The sequence below is a fragment of the Calidris pugnax genome, unplaced genomic scaffold (assembly GCF_001431845.1).
Source record: "Calidris pugnax isolate Ruff unplaced genomic scaffold, ASM143184v1 scaffold41, whole genome shotgun sequence".
Taxonomy (NCBI): Eukaryota; Metazoa; Chordata; class Aves; order Charadriiformes; family Scolopacidae; genus Calidris; species Calidris pugnax.
Window position 1 is genome coordinate 17,481,849 of NW_015094509.1, and position 23,931 is coordinate 17,505,779.

The 23,931-nt window shown below is 45.0% G+C and overlaps 1 protein-coding gene across 1 annotated transcript in view; it reads right to left on the reverse strand.

Moving 5' to 3' along the window:
- Positions 1-4,622: 4,622 nt before the first annotated feature.
- The window catches only part of EXT1 (exostosin glycosyltransferase 1), a 194,590-nt gene continuing 175,281 nt past the window's right edge, over positions 4,623-23,931 (reverse strand). Inside the window, exons 5-12 of the mRNA XM_014965212.1 lie at positions 23,533-23,652; positions 18,469-18,601; positions 17,013-17,131; positions 16,190-16,285; positions 13,306-13,395; positions 9,400-9,560; positions 8,236-8,407; positions 4,623-5,090 (exon numbers count right to left, since the gene is read on the reverse strand). Of these exons, the coding sequence (XP_014820698.1) occupies positions 4,905-5,090; positions 8,236-8,407; positions 9,400-9,560; positions 13,306-13,395; positions 16,190-16,285; positions 17,013-17,131; positions 18,469-18,601; positions 23,533-23,652 (1,077 nt within the window). The 3' untranslated portion in view covers positions 4,623-4,904. The remainder of the gene's footprint in view (positions 5,091-8,235; positions 8,408-9,399; positions 9,561-13,305; positions 13,396-16,189; positions 16,286-17,012; positions 17,132-18,468; positions 18,602-23,532; positions 23,653-23,931) is intronic.

Consider the following 23,931-nt stretch of genomic DNA (forward strand, 5'->3'; position numbering starts at 1 on the left):
TCGCACTTTTTCTCTCACTCACACACTTGCTTTAGGTTTAATTGCACCATGTTGTCAATAGTCAAACAAAGAGGGAAAAACACTTTAAAAAAGATGTGGCAGCACTATGAAAACATTGGTAATGCATTAGAAAATTTTTCTCAAAAATGTACATTTTATACAAAATAAGATTGTATTTTTTGTTTGCTTTTTTGCTTTACATTTGCCCACCTAAGAACTCCCATTTCAGGTTTCCATTCTCATCATCCAAACACTATACATATTTTCTCTCAAAATAAATATACAGGCTTATGTACAAGGTCGCAAGGCCCATTGGATCATCACTAAAAACATCATGAAAGGGTGGGAGGGAGCATCCAAAAGCATCTGATGAGTCCCATAACCCCCCCCAAATTATTTAACTCCCCCGAATTTAAATCCAACATAAAAAAACGTGTGTGAAGACGGTTAAAATAGTGGTATAAAGGCCAGTGTGACTTAGTTTTAAACAAGGGTGAGATGTACCAGATTTTGGGAGATGGGGTTTCATTTCCAGCAGACACCAGCTGAGAGCCCGCAGGGGGAAGGTCCCTTGTCAGAAGCCCCCGGTCCCGTCCCCATGAAGTCCTGGTGAAGCCCAGGGCAGCGGCTCTGTCGGGCTGGTGCCCTTGAAGGCCACGTCTCTGGGACAGACAGCAGAGCCAGCCCGGGGAAAAAAGAGCGGAGCACCAACCCGCCCCGTGCTGGGAGAGGGTGTGTGACTGGAGGAATTAATAGAATTGCTGACATTCCATACAGACGTTGTGGCACACACTGAGGAGACTCTTAGTTTCAATATGGGGGGAGAGAGAAAGAGGAAGATGCTGCATTCTACATCGGGAATGTACAGATTTAAAAAAAAAAATAAAAATCCAAGTCTACTTCTAGCTGTTTCTTTCACTGCTTCAGCGTCAAATGATTACTTCCATTCTCCAAATGACATCTTTTGGTAAATGAGCTATTTTAAAAGGCGCTCATTGGTGAAAGATTAATTTCTTTGTCAAAGTTGGCTCTAAAAAAGAAATTGCAATCTGAAACTGATCAAATCCATGATGTTTGCTGATGGAAATGATCAAAGCGCTCGATAGCCATGCATTAGCACACCAGCGTGTTCACTGCAAAATTGTTACAAAGCTTAAACATCCACATCTAGAAAAAGTTATGGTAATAATTAAGAGTTTTTCCACAAAATAGAAAGAGGGCAAATAAAACCTTGTACAAGCCCGAGGGACCGCAAGGAGAGCCAGGCACTTTCTATCCTGGAAGTTTGCCCCTATTTTTGTGTCACGTTTTTCTCATTATGAAACCCTCCTCCAGCAATAGATCTCATTCAAATTATAACTGGGAAGGGTTTCTTTCTCTCTTTTTTTTTTTTCCCTTTAATAAATTCAATTAAAAATTCATCAGTTCTCCCAAACTCTAATCCCTACTTTTATTCTGTTTTAATGGCATGGATCTATTCACATTCATCCATCCATCTCACCCCTGATTAAATTAAGGTCAGTAACCTTTATGAAAGGCCACATGCGTAACACTCAGTCAAGTCATCAGGCATTCAAGTACCTGTAAAGTAAAGGCTAACATAGCCTGCTGCTAAAGAAAAATAATAATTAAAAAAAAAACTACAAAAGGAGCAACAAGGAGCGAACCTTGTTTCAGCACCATCTGAATTAAGGGGTGGTGGTGGCGGGAGAAGAAAGAACCATTAACTTGCACGTAGGACGTGGTAAAAGGGTGATTTCATTCACTAAGGAAACAACACAGCTCTACCCAAGGCGGGTATGCGCACACGGGAGGCTCGGAGGCATGTCCCCTGTCCTCAGGAGCGCGGGCCGGCACCACACCGAGTCTCCGAGCTGGATCCAGCTCTTCCCCTGGGTCCCCGGCCCGGGGACACGGAGACCGGTGGCCACTCTGGAGGCACATTCTTTCCTAGAGGGATGGCTGTGCCCGGGAAACGTGCTGCAAAGAGAGACTCTCCTACCTATCCGCATCCCGCCTGCAGCCCAGCCTTTCATTGTCACTTGTTTAATTAGCGACCTGTAAACAGAAAGGGCCTCGGATCACACTGAGAGTGAGCTTCATAGCACATTCTCTTTTCAGCCACCCCAAAAAGTGACGGTAGGACAATGTCAAACAGCTTAAAAGCTTGGCCTGACTCGCTGCGCTCCAAAAAACTGGTTAGCTACTCCCTTTTTTACTAAAAATCCAACCCACGTGCCCCAAAATGGCATTAACTAAAACCCAAGCAGGATTGCAGTTCCTGGTTTTGTAGGGTCGCCTCCTTCCCTCTCCCTCTCCCCATCCCCTCCGGCTGCAGCCCACCGACCGCTTCCCCGAGCTGCGGGTGCTCCTGTGGACACCTCCCCCTGCAAACGGGGACACCGGCAAAGTGGGAGCCCTGCCACCCTCACCCCGTGTTCCACACCTTCTCCAAAAACTGGCTCTAAGGAGAAGGCCTGTTCTGGTCCCCGAAAGAGCTGCCTGATCTCCCAGAGGAAAAAGCAGCACGGGAGCTGCTGGGCCGTTCACCCTGGAAAATCAAACCATGGGACCTCACCTTCCCCCACAGATCAGCAAGCCCAGACCTGGGAGCACAGGGAAGTGGGGTTTGGGTTTTTATGGGATGTGGGGAGCTGAATTAGCAGCTCACCCTGCAAAGACAGGAGCACAACCTGCTCCCCTTCCCTCCCTGGCCCTGCCTACCCAACTCTTGCCTCTTTACACCTCTCTCCACATGCTGATTTAACTCTCTAAAATGGCATTAAAAATATCCAGTAAATCACCAGACAGTTTTCTGTGCTTTTAGAGTTGTATGGGCTCAGAGGAGCAGCTGGTGGCAGAAGGTGTGAGGCGAGACAGCGTGGCCAGGGGCTGGGAGAGCAATGGGAGTGGGGGGAAAAGTGGCACCTCTTCCTCTCAGCAGTGTAAGTCACTGGCTGCACTCACACGTGTTTTGGCAGATTCCTTTAAAGATTTGGTTCAGATTTACCACAAAATGCGAGGAACCTGATGTTCCTGCCCAACCTCGCTGTGCTCTGTTCAAATACTGCAATACAAAGGCAAAGCACAGCATTCTTTGCAAGTTTTTACATGTCATACCAACATCTGGCAATGTGCATTTTGCACTTTTAAAGCAACTGTTTCAGGATTCTGATGTTACAAGCAAGAGAGATTACTCAGGCTTCACAGCATTCCCTCTACAACCAGTAACTATTACTTTTACAAATGAGGAAACTGAGGCATGCCCCGGTTATGGGAGTTGCTTAAAGCTCCAATAACAACGCAGTGCCCGAGCCTGAATGAAACTGATGATGATCCTGGTCCACCTTTCTGACCACTCCAGCTACTCCTCACCCCTGCTGCCAGACCCTCTGTTTGCACAGGAATGAGGTATAGAAAAGCTTGCTGCTCTTTTGGGCATCAAAACTAAACAATCCCACTGTGACTTTAACAGAGCTCTTGGGGGGTGGCGATGGTCACAGAGCACCTCAGATGCACCTCATCAAAATGCGAGAGTTCAAAACGTTTTAAAGTGCTTATTTTCTTAGCAAATCGGAATGGCATCTTCCTGACCCAAATCACTGCTTTTGTTTTCATTCTTCAATTGAAAGAAACAGATAAATAAGCAAAGCACTACAGAGAAATAAACAACCGGAGTATTTCCTTTTAAAAATACTTCCATTTGAAATGATAAAACCATTTTGGAGCGTGAGCAATGCCGTTATTTCAGGGGCAGGTTTTTGTCCCAGTGACCCTGTCCCGAGGACGCCCGGGAGCACCCGCTGCCATCAGAACCCAGTGTCTGACCATGCACCTTACTTCAGGGGTCAGACCTCCAGGAGGGAATTTCTCCACCCATTTGCACTTAAAAAAAAAAAAGAAAAAAGAAAAAAGAAAAAGACAAAACAGAAAAGCCCATGCTTTGATTTCATATAAACCAATTTGTTACAGGCCAAATTCCTGCGTTGCAAGCAGTAACATGCTTTCCTTTTTTTTTTTTTTGGGTTTTGTTTTTTTTGCCAACACCCTTTTTGCCCTCAGGACTAAGCTACTTCTAGAAATTTAGAAGCCACAGCCAAGTGGCACCAGTGTCCCCAGGGCAGCAGGGACTCGGGCAGGCTGTGTGTGCCCGTCCCTGGGGTGCTCACCCACGGGGATGCGCCTCTCCTGCCGGGATACACAACCGGCACTGCCTCCCTGTGCTCCACACCAGCCCTTTGCTCCTCGGCAGCACCGTCCCTCTCCCCCTTTGAGGCCCACTGCCTTTAAACATGGGGTCCCCCACCAGGAGGATCTACGCTCTCGCCTGGCTCGGGGGCTCTCCAGTTTCCCATCCATCCCAAGGGGGTTTGCCGTAGTGGCTGCTACCGGCTTGGGGAAAACCGAGAACAAAAAAATTAAAAAGTCAAGAGTAAATGAGAAACGCTAATACTTCGGTTCTGTCCTGCCCGTGCTCAGTTTGTTTCTGAACCTGCTGCATTTTCTCCCCATGAGATTCAGGCGTTTAACTTTGCAGGGGGAAAATGAATGAAAATTGCAACGACAATCAAATGCATGAAAGAAAAGAAACGGCAGCTTTGAAATATTCACAACCAACACAATTTTGATTAAAGAAAGAACTCTGTTTTTAATAGGTTTTTTTTTTTTTTTTTGATCATTAAAAAAGTTTAAACCTGCATAGCAATCATTTCAAAAATAATTATTTAATGTTCCATAATGAAACTGTACACGACCTAGTCTGGAGTGACAGGAGGCTGCCGGGCGGCTGGGCGCAGTGCGGAGCAGCCGGCCCCGGGGCCGGGACGGGGCGCTTGCTGTCGCTGACACAGTCTGACTCCAGGCGCCGGCGGCCGGGGACGGGCCGTCCCCCTGGGCAGCGCTCCTCAGAGCCGTTCGATGTCTCGGTACTTCTTCCTCAGGATGGAGACCTGGTCTTTGAAGAGGACAGGGTCGAGCCTCATCTGCGAGTGGATCAGCGGCATATAGCCAAACCAGCTGGCAAAAGTGTTCATGCAGCTCTGCCGCTGGGCGAAGTGGTCGGGGTCGGCCCAGCGCGAGGCCCGGGAGGTCTGTGTGGAGAAGAGAGGAGAGGAGGAATCAGATGTCAGCCATGACACAACAAAATGGCGGGGAAGGATGGCCGACGCCATGCTGCGGTAGCTGGAATCTGCTCAACAAGGGAAGGACACCCTGCCCGCAGCGGGAGCCGGTGATGGTGAGCTGGCCATCCACAGAATCACAGAATGGTAGGTGTTGGACATCATCTAGTCCAACTCCCCCCCGCCAAAGCAGGGTCACCCAGAGCAGGATGGGCTGGAACGCATCCAGGCGGGTTTGGAACATCTCCAGAGAAGGAGACTCCCCAGCCTCCCTGGGCAGCCTGTTCCAGTGCTCTGCCACCCTCAAAGCAAAGAAGTTTTTTCTCATGCTGAGATGGAATTTCCCGTGTTCCAGTTTGTGCCAACTGTCCCTTGTCCTGTTGCTGAAAAAAGCCTGACCCCATCCTCTTGACACTTGCCCTTTCGATATTTATAAGCATTGATGAGATCCCCTCTCAGTCTTCTCTTCTCCAGGCTAAACAGACCCAGGTCTCTCAGCCTTTCCTCATAAGAGAGGTGCTCCATTCCCTTGATTATCTTTGTAGCTCTCCACTGGACTCTCTCCAGTAGTTCTCTGTCCTTCTTGAACTGGGGGGCCCAGAACTGGACACAGTACTCCAGATGCGGCCACACCAGGGCAGAGTAGAGGAGAAGGATAACCTCCCTTGACCTGCTGGCCACACTCTTTTAATGGACCCCAAGAGACCATTGGCCTTCTTGGCCACAAGGGCACATTGCTGCCTCATGGTCAACTTGTTGTTAACCAGGACTCCCATGGACCCCTGGCTTTCAAAGCAGTGCTGAGGGCAGTGCAGCGTGGTGACCCAAGTTCGACCATGAGGCAGCCTGACCTGGAGCATGACACCTGCAGCAGGCCTCCCAGATGCTGCCAACACACTACTTCATCCCATCCCTCACTCCGGATTTTTTCAAACCCTCAAGATATTTCAGAGATAAAACAAGTCCTTAGAAAGCATGAGGAAAGACAAGAAGGCCACAAGATGGCTTTCCACTGGAGGTACACATCCTCTGGCCAGCTGCTGCCCATTTAGTCGTAAGAGGAAAACACCCTGCAATTATTATAGCTTCTCAGGTCAAAAATGCACTTTTGCAGTCCAGATCTGCAGAAATCTATACACAAGTAATTACAGTTTAGCAGAAGTCTTCAGGTGCTTGGCATTACTCATGCATGTACATGTCCTGCAGGGAAAAGCAGGCGCTTCCAGGAATCCCACCGGCCACGGCCAGTGCATAAGACAAGTACGTCTTACAGACAGAGAAAATTAACTGAAGTTTGAAGTTATATCATGTTAAACTCTGACCCGAGAAAAAGACCACAGGTTGCATACACGCAAAACACTATGGCCTGATTTTCCAAAGCTCAGGACAGCTGCAATTCCTATGAAAGCCCACTGAAATTCAGCACTTCTATAAAAATAAGGCACTAACAACTCTGTAGCAATTATTATTCTCTATCTGTACCTAAACTACATGTATAAACATAATAAAACTATTATTTAAGATAACCTATAAATGCAGAGAACCTAAGTTTTGTTTTGTGCCACTTCTCATGCATCTCTCTATAGCACTTATGTTTCCACTATACTTTAAAAACAAACATAAATTCATAAACTCAAAGTGTGTTAATTAAAATGCAAAGAAACTGATAAAGTCAGGGACTTGCCAAATGAATGTGGTATCAGATTTGATCTTTGTCCAAGGCCTGTCCAGCTTAGCTCAAGTGGTAGGTTATAATGTGCATCGATTACAGACTCTTGATTATACCGAGCCACTAAAGAGCAAGCAAGAGCTTGTTGCCAGAGGATTATAGCAGACATTCTGGCCATTAACAGTGAATTTCCATACGACTATTAATCTCTGTCACAACATTGAGGTTATGTTAATTTTTTATTTGTCTTTCAAGGAATTATGAACATGGTCCATTACATTTCCCAAAGCTGCAGGAACAACTTGTCTTTAGGAGAGAGTAATAGTTCATGGCTGACTCAAGTCACCCGTGCTATAAAAAGAAAAATGGATGTTCAGACTCTGCCAAACAGCCAAAGCACGGCCCTGTGGAGAGGGGAAGCTCAAACGGGAAGCAATAGGTATGTTCTGGATGGCACCTTCTTGTTCATAGGAGGTCTCCTGGGTACCCAGATGAGTCAGAATTGCTGAACACTCCCTACATTTCAGATGAGAGTGCAGTGCCATACAGATAAGGGAGCCTACAGACTGGCACAGCCTCTCCCCAGTCAAAGCTCCAAGGAAAGCCAATAGGAGAAAATGTGAGGGGAAAAGAGAGGGCCCCTTCTTTCTCCTGCCCCCCAGTAACCACAGTACTGGTTTGTAGTGCAGATTACAGACACCATGGCAGCACAGATGGGAGGATGTTTAGGACTTGCAGGTCTTGCAGGACTTGCTATTCCTCTCATCGCTCTCTCACCCAGGCTAGGAGGAAAACTGCCCCCAGGTTACTGTGGATCCCTGTTCCTAGAAGGTATATGCATTTCTGCAAAGACAGGGTGCTTATCCAGGAGCTGGAAGAGGACCTAAAGCAAGAACTTCATGGCTGCTAGTGAGTGATGGTGTCACCATGGGACAAAATGTTCCTTGTGGGAAAAAACGCTTTAATATCACAAATTACCTCTGTTGTGACAGTCCAATGTCAGTGCTCGAATCACACTATATACTTTAAAATAGCACAGGGACAGCCTGGTACATTATATTCATTAATAATAATTTAAAATAGAAAACCTTTTTAGAATTTACTTCTGCTGTTAGCATTCCATGACTAGGTCTTAGGTCTGGAATATTTAATTAGAAAATTGGAATTTAACAGAAGTTCGGTCATCAGAATCATCAGTTCTGTAAGTTTGGAATCACAGTGAATAGCAGTGTGTGAGGAAAAGAAGCTGTCACCCACAGTAGATGTTTGCCATTTCTCCTTTTCCTTCACTATAATAAGCACACTTAAAGTCCATTTACAGTTCTGCTAAACTAAAAACCGAAAAACAAAATGACAGAATTGTATCACTCTGTAAGCCTAACCTAGAAGTCAAACCATTATATTATCAGTACATCCCAACTGCTACAACATGCTGTGGATACATACCTGTCCCATCATGGTCTCCTTATACTGTTTTTTCTGTGTTACTTTGATTGGAGGCAATTTTGTCACAGCTGACACCAAAAAATTCATTAGAATGTCCTCACAATTGGCCAGTTGGTCCACCATATTCTTTAGGCTGGCAGGCAGGTAATGAGTGTACAGGTAGTGATAATATCTGGAAACCAACAGCAGCATTATTAATACAAGACACTGGTCTTTCAGGGATTATGAACTCCAGGAAATTGCCATCTCAGTTGAGACACACGTTTTGTAGGCAACTCTGGATACACCACTTCCTTTCTTTGGTCCCATTCTCCAAGAAGAAGGGAGAACAAATCACTGTCTCATCAAGACAGTAAATAGTGATAATGGAGAAACAAAACTTACTCGTTTTTTATAACCGGGTTGAAAGAAATAATGCAGACCTAAGTATCAGGATAACGGAGAAGTAGGAGAGAGAGCACCACGTTGCCATAATGTGATAGACAACATTGATAAATTCATCCTCAACCTCTTCCTTCAAAACTGTTCAGTTGGAGACAACTCTATTAAACCAGCCTACTACTGTCCTTATTGTTGAAATTATTCTCCTTTGGGCCTTTCTCATCCCCTACGGTCTGTCTTTTCCTTTGTAGGGATATGGGTTAGGCACTCCAGAATTTTTTCCTAAAATCTAGAGAGGCCTTTGGTCTGCTGAAGTCCTAACAACAGGGCGTTTTCCAACATAAATGGAGAATACGCTGATCAGCGATGTGTCCACTGTACTCCACTTCTAGAGTAGCCAGCAGACTTTGCAGTCTGCAGCTGTCAGCCAACACATACCCAGAGCTGGTCTGGACATAACCTCCTTTCTGCTGTGCTACAGGCCATTCAGCCGAGCAGCTTAATGAATTCGGGAACTCTTTGAAGTGTGTAATTCCTGATGTTAAAAAGAGCGGTCCGACTGCCTCAAAACACAAGTGACTTCAAAGAGACCCAACAAGCGCAATAATGATTACCAGATCCCCAGAGCTAAACCAAGAACTTAAATTATTACCCCATAAAAAGTAGACCCATTTATTATCTTTTCAGTTTTTCCCCTCCCCGGAAGAATGTTCTTCACCCCCCGCCTCCCCTTACTATTTTGTTTCATACAGAAGGAGGACAGCAGATGCTTCGGGTTCTTACTTGTGGTAAATAGCAGCTCCTGTCAATACCATGGAATAGTCATTAGTCCATTTGGAGGTATAGCCCCACCTCTCCTTAGTGTTGTCCCAGAAGTGACTGCGAGCAGGGTACCCTACAATCCTCTCCGGAAAACTCTGCCAAACTGTGAAGGCAAAATCCACCTGCAGACAAAGGCATAGGCCAAGTGAACACCGAAATTGTTTGAACAAATGTCAACAAAACAAAATACTACCTTGCCACTAATTCCTAATTCAGAATCTTGGAACTGTTGCAAAACATTAATTCTATGTATTCATCAGTAAATTAAACTGACTGCTTGACATTTTGCCCTATAATTATGCACATTTTAATGGTTCCTGTTAAAGGGAGTCTAGAGCATCACAGCATTACATTAACATTTTCAAGCTTGCCCTTTACATATCAAACCTTTTCAAGTTACAGAAAGAATGGGTGTAGGTGCATGTATTTATACTTAGATGCAATATAGAGTGGTAATAGCTATGTTGTAAACTGAACCTTTTGCACCATCTTTGTGCATCTCCCCTACCATTTCAGCACTGTCAACACAAAGCTTGGAAAATCAGGAGCCAAACACCTTAAATTATAAGGGTGGCTCAGTGAGATTAAACCAGGCAATCAATTCCGAGTCCTTTTGTATTTTCCATCCATTTTGAGCCTCTGAGGTACATGCAGGTCATACTTTTAAGACTGTCTATATAACCAAGAGGATTAAACATATAGCTTAATAAAGAGGAAGATAAGGTTCCATGTAGTTAAATGGCTTTAGGATGCTACACTTAAAAAAAAAAAGCTTAATACTGTATGAGCCACAAGATGTCAAATGCTGCCAATAGTGGGTTTTTATTTTATTGTCCTGCTGTAACTATTTAAATACCTCGTCTCTGAGAACTGAAGAGGTGACAGAACAGTGCTACCCCAGGATCCCACCAAGCAAATCCTGGTGATACTGAGAAAGGGATGATTGGGGTAGTTTGCAGAAGGCTCATCAGCACTAGATTTGAAAGGAGTTTGGTAAAAATACATATGGAAAGATTTCTATCACTGTAAAGTTGGTTGGCTGTCCCTTCACTTCAACTTAGGCTTTGGAGCTCAAGCTAGACTGAAAATTTAAAAAGAGTTAAAGACAATTCTAACTGTCCCAGTCAAACCCAAGAAAATGAGGGATTTGTTTCTGCACTGCACACCAAGTTCCCTCCAGGGGAACCTAAAACTCCAGGGACCTAAAACTTTGCTGAAAAATACTTGAAAAACCTTCCAAGAACCCAGCCAAAGTCAAGGGTGTAGAGGTTAGATAAAGAATAGATGCTCTGAGAACAGTCACATTTTGTGTGATTACTGTCAGACTTCTCTCATATAGAAGTGTTTTTATGAAACAGAAGAGTCGCACATGTACTGGAACACAAAGTTAGGGACTAGTTATTTTCTTTCAAGTTGTTTCAAGGAATCTGAGGCCAACTAGAAAGACAATGTGCACAAACCAGTTACCGTTGTGATAGTTCTGATCTCATCCAAATCAATACCACATGAAAGAACTAAAGTTTTTTTTTTCCCTGTAAAGGCCTTTCCCATAAAACGTGACATCTGTTTTCTTTAGAGAAGTCTGAGAATCTCAAACTTAAATAAATAATAAAGCAGCTGCACTCAGTGCCCTCTCTTGTGCTTTCAAGTATCTGTCCTTGTACCAGTGAGATGCACTAAAGCAACCACTCTAGGAGAAAAATCCCTCTATTAAAAACCCCCAGTCCTCTCCCTATATAATTTTGAGCAGCAGTATCACTCAGCTGATCAGCAGGAAAAGCCAGCCGTGCTGCCAGTCTCTTGAACCCCCATATCACTTCTGACCCGTGCTGATTTCTAATCACTTCCCAGGCAAACGTCCCTCTGTGCATGTGACACAGCTCCTCTCACAAGAGCAATTACACACCCTTCTGTTGTGAACAGAAAACCTTTACTACGCTAGAGCCTGACCAAGTGGAGGATGTGCCTGGTGACTGCTCCTCCCAACAGGAATGTCATCATGTCTGACCACCTTTCTAAATTGCCTTCTCTGGGCCCTGACGCTTTGCCGCAGCGGCCACCCATCAGCAGCCAGTTTCAAGGGCAGTTTCACACCATGCGTTTCATGTCAGTGTTTCAAGGCGCTGTTTCTTTGCCTAGGCCATACCATGGGGGAACTGAAGGGATAGAAAGGCCCCAGTTCTTCACAGAAAGCCTCCAGAGAGCCGCCGACCCTGGCACGGGCAGGCTGAAGCTGCGAGGCGGGTGCTATTGAGGGCTGGCCAGCTGGCTCTCTCATGGCCACAGGGGCCATGGGGCTCGTGGAGCCACTACCCACCAGGCAAACACGCAGCATCGGCTGCAAGCTGCTCACAGGAGGGGAGAAGCCACAAAGAAATGTGTATGTTGTCTCACACAACAAATATTTGCGTTTCAGAATGTTTAGGGTAAAACGTGGCCAAGCCGAATGAGAAACACTATTTATTTCATATGTGTTCCAGAAGTCTGAATGACTCCAAAGTTTGGATGATGACTAAATACCAGTCAAAACAAAACAAAGCCCCAAATCTGCATGGAATCCACAGGCTGGATTGCTGTAAATACCACCACAGTGCAATGAAGTCCCTGACAGGTCTTACCACAGCCTCCAGGGCAGCTGAGACAAGACCCTTCATCCTGAGCAACAAACTGCTTAGGAACTCCAGCCCTAGGATAAGTGTCTTTTATTGGGTTTGGTTCGGGTTTTATTTTGGCTGTGCAGGGGTTTGAACACAAGTGCTTTGGCAGCAGCCATATTCTTCCTCATCTAGCAGAAACTACCAAGGTGTAACCTTGGTATCAAACAAGTTCAATGCCAACTACTTCTTCCACCTGTGCAGGAGAAGAGGGCTACTGGGGCTCCTCCTGAGGAGGAGCCTTAAGACTTCCGAAGTCTAAGCACAGCACAACAAATCCATACTGGGCAGAAGAGCAGTTGCAATCTCATCCATTTAGAAAAACTTCGGTGACATCTTAGGGTATATTGCAGTGACGGGTGACTAATGTTAGGCATTTCTCCACTGACATATAACCAGTACTAGCATCAGCGAAAGATCCCCATCACTGATATAAAAGCATTTTTATAAAGGTGAAGTGGGGAGAAGCGAGAAGGACCATGAACATTGGGAAAAAAAAAGGAAAAACAAAAGAAAATCGAGTTCTTCAAGCTATTCCCTGGCCATCATTAATAATGTATTTCCCAAATATTGCACTCTATATAAACTGTCATCAGTTTCCCCTGTGGTTCTCAGGAAGAGGTTCCAGAAATCAATACTCATCCCAGTTGTAAAAATTGGTTTTCTACAGTATTTTTCTTTTCTTAGCGCTATCTTGCTCTTAGCACAAACACTCTAACACCTAAACTAGCAAAGATCTCCAATTTTATGGGGCGACACAATGGCGAGAGCATTCCTGGGTGAAATCCTGGATTAGGGTGGCAACGCTGTCTTCTGGAGCGACAGCAGCCCCCCGCTGCTGACACCCCTTCCTTCCCCACCTACACCCTACTGATAACGTGGAGGGGGGAAGCTACCCCAATCAGAAAAGTGAGAACAGAGTATTAAAGCCGACTGCTCTTGGCTGCCTACACCCGCCTGCAGCTATGTTACTAAAATAATAAAGAACCTAAGAACCATATGCTAATGATGAGCCAATTAACCAGGGCGAAAAGCTCCTCTGATGGCAGGCAGTGGCAGGGTTGCTGAAACAAGTGCAACACGCTCAGTCGGAGGAGTGTAGCAGGAAATCTTATAACATTTGCTCGCTGGCAAAGGCAAGAAAAGAGCCTGTCTGCTGTGCTCAGGATGAGCCGAGGAGCCACCAGACTCCCAGGATGACGGAGACCCTTACCTCAGTGGTTGAAAGCACGGTGTCCTCGTCCAGGCTTAGCACTGCATCTGTCACTATGTTGTCGTAGGGTAGGAAGCGACTGCTCATAACCTGTGGGTATCCAAGGCAGGAAGGGGAGGAAAAAAAATCACTTGAAGGACTCATTTCCACGGCAGATACTCCATTTTATTCCTCATTCTTATTTCCTCTTGTGTAAGATACATCCCTTATCTCTGTCTGACGGAAAGGACCCTTCAGCTCAAGAGTGAAAGACTGTCATTTTCATCACCCCAGCAGTCAGCCTACACCTTCTCCCTGAGGAGTAATTTCTGAACAGACTTCCCTCTTTGGGCCATGCTGCTTTCATTCTGTGACGAACTGCAATGGTCCATACTGAGAATGAGATGTACCTACAGCTTCTTTAGGGAGGACATTTTCCCTGGTAACTAGGACTGTCCCTCTGCCCTCCTACAGGGTGTGAGGCTCAAAGATAATGAACACTGAGAAGGATTTGCAGGATTCATAAGGTTATGCAGCCGGGAAGCCAAGCAGCCCAGGCTGTGTGTGAAGGACACTGTGCTACCAGGATGGTTCCCCTGTAAAGTGGTACAGCTCCGTCTCCATGTGTCGCTGTTCTATCCACGGGGAGCTGCTGCCAAATGGTGCAACATTCTCCATTATTAAAGGAAAATACGCTAAGGAACATGTGTATCAGTTCAGCTTCACCTGCTATGTTGGTAGTGTAGCATTTTAAAAAGTCACGTTCTTAAGTGTATAGCTATATATATAAAATCTATATGCCTGTATGCAGAATAAGCTTTTAAAAAATAAGGCAGGACAGTTCTCAAAGCAATAGGAAATAGATAGGAAAGCGGGATCAAAAAGATAACAGCAAGAAATGAGAATCCATATGGTTTCTTTAGCAGACTAATTAGCACCTTTTGAGAACTGATGAATAGTAACAAGGACACAACACTATTTGTTTCCTTCATTTGCTAGGAAAAATATCCTGGCTAGTTAATAGACTTCTTTTCCAATTCATTATGCCAAGAAAACACTCCAAAAATCAGGCCCAGTACGAGGAAATCACTGTGTGGAAACAGGGACATGGAGACGTTTTACACATCCCTCATAATGTCCATGGTCAGTTCTGCATCCCCTGCATCCTGTTTGGAAGCAGGTCCCTAAATCTATGTCCCGACTCAGAGAGAGCCCTGTCTCTATAATCAGGAGGTTCAAAGTGTCTGTCTGGAGAGCATCCCTTCATCGCTGTGATGGCCTCGGTCCAGGGAGGTGGTGGCTGAGAGGAAGAGGTGATCTGGCAGCGGTTGATGGCTTTGCTCTGCTTACACAAAGGCAAAGCAGAGCAAGCATCTGGCAGGAGACCAGCATTCTTACCCCAGCTCTTTTACAGAATGTGTAAAATTGTCAAATAGTAAAACAGTTGGGACGACCCATACATTATTTTTTGGAGCTGAAGCTTCCTTTTGTAAAACAGGTGTGATACTATATCTAAGATTTCATGAGGAAGAGTGAAGGTTAGGTAAAGGCAGACCTCTGTGATTACCTGCACAGAGTAACTGTGCCTGCCAGTATGCTTCAGTTAAGACTGAAGATGAAAAGCAGTTCCTTTGTGCAACCTTTGAATTGCACTGCTCTGGCTCTGCAGGCTTGGTCCAAACAAACAGCTTTTCCACACGTGAAGCCATTTGGCATCCGTTGGGGTATTAGTGGGAAGAGATCGTCCACTATAAACACACCTTTGTGTACTCAGGAGACTCATTTGTAATCTAAACAGCGCCTGGGCCAATTTCTACAAATACTCTAGAGCTGGTCAGAGATTTTCTCCTCTAGCTCACCTCTGCAAGTTTTCCAAAAAGAAAGAATAAAACCCCACAACGTTCAAAAGACTCAGAAATCACTGCAACCTTTCTTGGCCCTGCAGCAACCCTCCCGACAGTGTTGACACGGGTCGCTAAGGCAAGAGCCATCAGCTGCCAGCCTCGCAGGGCTCTCGCTTTTGCCTTGTTAAGGTGACTGGGGGAAAAGACCAAAGACAGGACTACAAATTCACAACAGGACTGTACAGCCAAAGCAACTAAAAGTTCCCTTTGCAAATGCAGAGCTCGAGAGCCAGCTGAGAGAGACTGCAGAGAGGACCAGCCCAAATCTGTCTCAGTCAGAGTCTAGAAGCAAGAAGTCTTGCTTCTCTCGGGCCTGCATTTGTAAAGGAACAATCTACTTCAGTGTGGATTTAAAAAAAAAAAAAAAACCCTCTTTTCCTCTTTTCTCATCTGGGTGGTGTCTGTTTTGAATTTGTGGAAGTGCAAAGGAACAAGTGTGTTGCACAGCAAGAGACAACACGGTGATTTTGTTCTCACGCAAGTGTCCCTTGGCCCTTCCTTTTTTTGGGTGGTGGAATCCCACCACTGGCAAGAGTGCCCTGCAAGGCCATGAGAGAAGCTACGTTTCAAAGGCACGTTAACACCATTCCTTCTCATCTTTTTCTCTGCTTCTGAGTCCACTGTTGACCCCCAAGTCTTGCATCTGACTGCTCAGACTCAATTAATCCAGCTGCATCACTACTTTCATGCACCTGCAGAGAGACAGAAATCTCCAAAGATGGGGTCAGCACTACTCACTCTTGGGACTACATTTCAAAACTGGGTCCCACCTGTGAATTTCAGATTTATGGCATTAATTGCCACAGTGATGATTTCTGAGAGCATAGGGCCTCATGCATGAAACACAAATCTGTGACCAAGCTGGTTCAAAGGGCCATGGAACAGAAAGGAGCTGTCACACCGTTGGGAACTACAAAGCTTTCACCAAAGCAGCTGGAAAAATAAATTCTGGTCCCACTGGAGAATATATGTGATCTTTTACGATGTTTCTTTCCACCTACCTTGCTCTCTCCTTCAATGACTATGACAGGCACAGAAGTGGCAGGCCAGCGGTGTTTGGCTGGGAGGGGTTTATCACAATTCCATAAAACAATAATCTGAAAGAGAACATTGGACCATGATCAGAGAGAGCTTAGTGGCAATGCAGTCCAAACCCAGAGAGACTCCAGACAGACATGTTAAATTCAAGTTAGGAATTTCAAAGTCAACAACAATGATGCAAATCTGTACAAAAATAACACTTCCTACAGTAATTTCCCCCACCCTGACTATTTACAGTACACATCCTCTCAGGCAAACATGGGCTGCATAGGAACTCAGGAAGTCTCTGTCTAGGCCAGGTCATACGGATGTCACCAATTTACCTCAGCTCTCATTGAAGGCTAAACCACTTGTGACACTCCACTGCAAGAGGGTGCTCCTACTGAACTCCCCAGGGTTTCTTTTAGAGAAGCCAAAATCCTAGCACTGCTGAGACTAAGAGCCACAGCAGGAGGAAGGAAGATCACATCGGGGTTCTTGAGGCAAGGACATCCTTTAGCAATTTGCAGCACATGCGATTCTGATCTTTAAAGTGCAGTCATTATTTGGCCAGCCTCATGAAACAAAGGGTTTAATTACTGTCTATTCCACTCACACTATACTCAGAATTTTTGTTTCCCACACACGCAGGTCTCAGACAGCAGAAATCTCAGAGAAAAGAAACATCAGAATTGAAACAGGGGTTTGAAACAGGACTGAGAAGATCTGAAGTCAGTAGGCTCCTCACTCCTGGGACAGTGGTTTTGCCTCCCATGTGAGTGACAGCCACACAGCGCTGCTTACCTGTGCACAGTACTGGGACTTGGCTACAGCAACCAGGAGTTTCAGCACAGGCTGAGATTGGGAAACCAGGGGAGTTACTGCGTGGATAACGGCAGTGAATGTGGGAAGAGGCTTCAGACCTGAAGTGAAGAGATATGTGTTCAGTAAAGACAGAACTGTCCTGGTTAGTACAGACTAAAGGACTCTGGAGATACAAAAAAAATTCTGCACTTAATATGAACCTTGCCGTGTTTTTTTAGGCCATCTCCTTTTGTCTCGGATACTAGGATACCAGATGCTTCAGAGGAGATCACACTTCCCTTTAACTCCCACACCCTCTGAAATCCCTGACTCCAACACAATTATTGCCTTTCCTTACTATTTCCACAGATGTCCTCAATCTCTTTCTTTCATCGAGTTTGTCCCACAGATAATATCGACATCTAGCTTGTTCCACCAAATGTCTTTCTTGACACAGGTTCTGTTTTGCTGCCTGGCTCTGGATGCTTGATGTTTTCTACAGATTATCTCCACAACTTCCAAACGCTTGTTCAGTTTCCTCAGTTCCATTACAGCCTCTGTCAGATTTTTGCTCTTTCTGGGTCGATCTCCATCCACATGCCTCTTCAATTACCTCCTGAGCTGATAATTCTGCTTGCATCCTTGCCTTACATTCCGGTATTTTTGTCTCTCTACGATTTCCTTTTCTGCCTAAAATAACAGATCCTACTGGCGTCTACCCTTCATTACTGCTCTCAGTCTTATCTAAATTCATCTGTGTGGGGTCACAGTCATTTTTCATCAAAATTCCCACAGAAAGCTTCTTCTCCCTCTTTAACACAGTAACTGTGAATTTTTAGCAGGTGAGCAGCACAGAGCCTCACCAGTGGGATGGCACAGGCTGAGCCAAAAGTAGCAGGAGCCTGGGAAGCAGGATCACTCCAGCCTGCAGGCACAGCCTCCCCCCAGAACTCAGTGTTTAAGCTCTGCTTCAGGAAAGAGCCACGAACCTAAGCCCTGTGCATTCCTTCCAGTGGGATCCATATGAAAACACACAGCACGGAGAATAAATCCATACCAACTATGCACTCCAATAACAAGTGTCATGGGTAAATTACCACTTTTCCAATTTGCTAAGTACAAATAAACAAAGAAAGCAAAAAGCTATTCCTCTTATGTCCCCTCGGGCCACGAATGGGTCAGCAACTCGGGCACTAATTACTGGCAACTGAAAAGTATGAAGGGACATAGATTTTTTTTAAAACAGTCTTTGCAAGTAAGAGGCACATGATGCATGTTGATGAGCCAGAGACATTCCAATCTACAGTGGGCAGGGGAGACTGAGACAGGATAAACGAAAGGCATCATTAACTAGAAATGAATGGTAAGTCACTTGGCACATACTACTCAAAGATCAAATTCCAAATTTCCACTAGAGATTCCAAATACCACTAGATTATAGCAAGGATTCACTCACCGAGATTAGCATAGTAGTAAGGAAAATCTCCCAGATATGAGGAATACTGTGGCAGTACAAATAACCCTCCAGGATGTTTGTTCCATATTAAGCTGTTACGTGATATGTGCTTAAATATTCTGTCCTGAATAATCTGGAAAACAAGAGAGGCGATGATTTTTAAATAGACTGTAATAGCCACTGGTAGAAGCGTCAGAGACTCCAGCTGACTGGAATCATCACTCATTTTGCAAAAAGCTGAAGCACACAAATTGCTAGATATTCCTGCTTAATCTTTCTTAAAATGACACAGAACCTGCACACTTTGACACCACTTCAGCAGCTCAGGCTTTGTGCAGTAAGTTTCAGAGCACCTCATTAGTCTCTCTGGACACGGGGACCTTGCAATTCATTGCATTTTGTATTTCAAGTCAAATATTTTGTCTATTAGAGTATCTTAGGAGTTGTAAGCCCGATTAGTTCATTGTCAGTTTCACTACCCAGAACTCACAGAAGATAATTATTTGAGGATGACATTACAAAGCTAGGTATTATTTTGAGATAATGAGAGCATTCAAAACCACAAAGACTTCCAGCAAATCAGGCTGCACTAATTATTCATTTTTGCTTAATTATAAAGGGATATTAGCATTCGGATACATCACTGATTCAGTGTCTCAGTTCTACAACAGTTCCTTCTTGGACAAAGCAGAAAAAGATCTTTTGGCAATTACTGTCTGTCTCTATACAGGGCCATAAACATAGATTCCTAGATTTTTAAGGTCAGAACAGATTGCTAGGTCATCTACTTTATCATCTGGAATACCACAAGCCACAAAAAAAAGATAGTGTAAAAATATAAAATACAATTAATGTATATTTATAAAACCAATTACAGTTACTTCAGCTCAACTGCCAGTATGCAAGAACCCAATGGGAGCTTTTTCAAACTTGCTGCAAAGGCATAACAAGATTCTGGGGTCGGAAGCTGCAACTGGACAAATTCAGCCTCCAAATAAGATGCAACTTTCTAAGCCCAATCTGCTGTTGGGACACGTGTTCTTACAGATTTGCATCAGAGCGTCGGAGGTTGGTGGGTCTGGAGATGGGACACTGCAAAGGGCTGGGGCATGGCAAAGAAAGAATTTTCCCCTGGGTCGGCTACAGAGATTTCACGTAATTGGCAGTTTATGAGTTGCACAGAGCTCAAGTGCCAAGAACACGCTGGTTCTCCTAAGCTAACGCCTCTGGCATTAACGTAGGCATATCTGGGTGAAACTCCATGGCTCTGAAGTTGGACTAAATCTGATCCCTCATCTGGCCTTAGAATCTGAAACTAAAGAAGATATATACCCACAGCATAGGAAAACCAAAAGCAGGCCAAAAGACCCAACACAAGCTGAACAAAAGCAGCTGCTGGAGTCTAAACAAGCTAAAAATTCTGTAGGCAGCTGAGTTCAGGGACATTTGGTCAATACAGAACATGAATAAGTGTTGCCACATGCAGTGGTTTTCCTCAAATTTTTGATTGCCACGAAAAAAACCCATTAAAACATCAGTTACATTCTGCTATACAATCCACTGCTGGTGGCGATATACATACTGCTGAACTGGGGCAAATGTTAGTTGTTTGCATGCTTGTCTTACTTTTGCCTACAGCAATTACCATAGCTAATATGCAGTAATTCACTCACATGCCTAAGTCAATTTAATTTTTATTTTGGTCTCAGAATAACAGACTTAGGACTGTATTTCCATCGCTGACAAGAGCGTATCTGAGTATTTCTGTTTGGAAAGTTAGGTGTATCAGTTGTCAGATCTCCTGCATGGTAGTGGGGAGAGGAAAAAAAAAAAAGACAATGACTGCTGTTTCTCCATCTGCAAGTTATGCCACTAAACAAAGACAGAACCTAGAAAGTGTATTTTCGAGTGTTTACGACAAAGCCTAAATATTACAGCTCCTTCCTCCTGCTTTCTCAGAACTGGGGCGCAATCAGATAAGGAGAAGTCTGTGAATTTACACGGTCAGGAGGTTTTCACAGACGGTGGAGTTTTCCATGGCGCTGGTAGCCAACAAGGCTGCAGGGAAAACACATGGCTGGCACTCAGGGCTGCCTCGGTGCCCCCGGAGCGAGTGCAGCTCTAACACGGAGCAGGTCCCTGGTGCCACACAGCCCGCGGTGCACCTCGGGCACACTCACATCTCACCAGCCCCGTCCCACACCCACCGGGGAGATGGCCTCGGCCATTCATCACAGTTAAAAAATGGAAGATTAATTTAACACGCTGTGTGTAAGAAACATAGCTGTCTGTCACGATAGAGGGGAGAAAAGACAACTTGGCAGAGAGAGAACAGAAAAGTATAAAAAAAGATAACATGGAGGGCCAATCAATTAAAAGACAGAACGTATAGTGTTGCACATGTTGCAGAGACAGACAGCAGCTACATGGTCTCTTCAATGATGGGACATGACAGTAAGTTTAATAAGAGAAGGAAGGGGTAACGATCTCTGGTAAGAACTCCCTTTTCTTTTTGGAATTCATTAATAGTCAAATATTTTTGTCTCTCTCATCCTCACACTTCAAAAAGTTCACATGTTGCCTTAATCTTTGCTGCTTCTCAACATGCCCTGGCCAAATATCAAACTTTTCTTCTCTGTACTTTGTGCTGTCCCTCTCCTCTCTTCTACCCAACTGAGCACGCCACATAGGGATTTAGGGATGTTTTGGGGGTTGTTTTCAGAGAAGACCAAGCTGAAGAAGTACAGATAGACTGGAACATGTGTCCAGATGCTGTTTGCAGCCTGCTGCCAGCACTCCCACTCACCAGCCTACAGCAGACATGAACATCCTTTCCTAACCCACACCATGTCCATGGCATTGGGCAGTTCCTCTGTGCCTGCAACACGGGGTTGCTGGCCAGATGATTCAAACCTCTAATTTTTGGGCTGTGAGCTGTATGGTTCAGGCCACCAAATACTGCAAGAAGATCAAGGACCTTAAACTGTGACTTAATGTTTTCAGAGGTGTCCAGGATAAAGGGCAGAGGAGAGCTGTGATGTCCTTGCAGACATCTGAGTTGGTGAAGACTTTTTCTGTACTGATATCCTCACACGTGGACATGTACCAGCAGTGCAGTCAGTAGGCAAGTGATTATTCTGATGATATCTAGCATCATCAGAGCACTCTGACACAAGTGTGTTACAACAGAAGATGGATAACATCCACCCGAAAAAAAATAATCCTGCCAGGAATTTACTTCCAGGCATCAGATTTTAAGAAGAGGATATACTGCTTGGAGATTTCAGACACCAAAAATCACTCTTAACTGTTTTATTCCTTTCCTAAGGAAAGTTAACTCAGGACTTTACTTAGAAAAGTTGAAATGTGAAATGAGTATCTGCTCATAAGAACAGAATCCCTCTCAGCTGTCTCAAAAATTTCCGAGAGTCCTGAATAAAAAAATAAACAAAAAAACCCTCAAACCAAAACCACCCTCGCAAACAAATGAAAAGCCCAGAACATCACTTCCACACCAGGCATACATTAAACCTTCCAGGAAGATTTTTGAGTTTGCTTTAGTTTTTCCCCTCCAAGCTGAAATGCCAGCTTGCTGGTTGCCCAGCTGCTTCAGCTCTATTATGGGTTTTGCTGTCCCCTGGGCACCTGAGGCCACATGGGCCAATGTGTCCCAGGGCAGAGCTAAAGACACATCTGTGAGTGCTGGAATTGATGCGATGGACACCACGGCCGGGGGGGCTGCAGGTTACGTCCCCTCGAGACCAGCCCCAGCACAGGCAGGAGAGGGACGGGGGGAGAGTCACACACCCCTCTCCTTCTAGCAATCCCTAACGATAGCAGGGGGCATGCAGGGAAGGGGCAGGTGACACAGGAGGCTCCCTGGCTGTCCCTAAGGGTACTTCTGTAAGGGTAAATTAGACTGAGAGCATTGCCATGTGGTCTTACAGCTTTCTTAGTCCGATCCTGGCATGGGTTGTAGTAATTATCACCACCTCATCAGTGCTTATGGGGAGTCTGAGGATGCAGAGCAGTTCCCAACAGGCAGCACAGATGAAGACGTGCTCTTCTGGGGGGAGGAGAGGGTTGTGAGCACAGCTATGCCAGGGGCTCCGAAAATGTTCCCCGGCTGGTTTTCCTCACTGGCGCAGAACAACCTAAGGGACAGTCTTTCAGCAGCTGGAGGTAGATGAGCCACGGGCACCCGGGCTGCGGGCAGCAGCACTCAGGGGCAGTTTTCAGGGGAAAGCAGGCACAGCGGGGAACGTGGGGCTCTACAACTGTTCACAAAGATGGGTGCAATTGCAGAAGCATTAGCATAAGACGAATGCATTTGCACCTACAAAGCGAGCCACTTTCAGTGGTAAAAGTGTGTCAAAAATTTATGTGCAAAACTGCAAAACAATTAGAAGAGAAACCGGCTTTTGAAATTGTAGCCTGGGCCCTACTTCTAAAGAGCCTTTCATCTCTCCTCCGTCTCTGAATTCAGAAAGCATTCTCTCCACATTTGAGATCATCTGTCTCCCTGTTTAATAGTAGTCTAATTATGATTATTTATTAATATTTTATAAGGATGATCAGGCCTTTCCCTTACCCTGTGGGTGAAGATAAGACACGGTGATTTACAAACCACCCGTTTTCCTTCAGCCAGACCAACAACCCCATCACAAAGCATCAAAATGTTAAGGAATGGTCAAGGAAGAGCTTTACAGTAATATTTTTTCCAAAATGAATTCCAGAAAGGTTTCTTAAAGAGACACATTCCCTACCAATGACAGAGATAGTGATTCATAAGCCATAAAGCCTTGCAAAGGTAAGATCACACATGACAATTTCTCCACGTGTCAGGTAGCTCCCATTTTTCACCGTGCCAGTTTTCTAATGCGGATTCTGATAATGAAGAAAGTATTTCCTTCGGGGAGAAAACTTATCAAGATGCCGAGCTTTCTTCCCAGTGACCAATTGCGTGTCATGAAAACCAAGGTCCAACACGGGCTCAGGACAGGAGCAGCTGGACAGGTAAGAGAACCTTGCTGCTCAGCAAGGTCCCAGACAATTTTTACTCACCTCTAGTGTAGTCAATACAATCTTCTCAACTGAAGAAAAATAAGCCTCCCACAAGAACTGTGTCTGCTGTCTAAGTGCTAGGATTTTATCCTGATGGATAGACCTGATTGTAGAAGGAATCTGTAATACAAGATGTAATATAGTCAGAAGCTTCAGAAAACAACACAATCTCATCGAATTAATATGCTGCTGACAAGCCCTCTCCTCTATTAGCAAGCTGCACAGCTTCAGCGCTCCTGTCCGACAGAGATGCGTGTGTCAACAGTTAAAACCTTGATGTAAAATGAATGAGACACAACCCTTTATAACCTTTGGTACTGAATATATGATTTTTTTTAATCTGCTTTCTTTTAGTTTTTGGTTGTTTCATGGTAACAAACGCTCCCCCCCCCCCCCCCC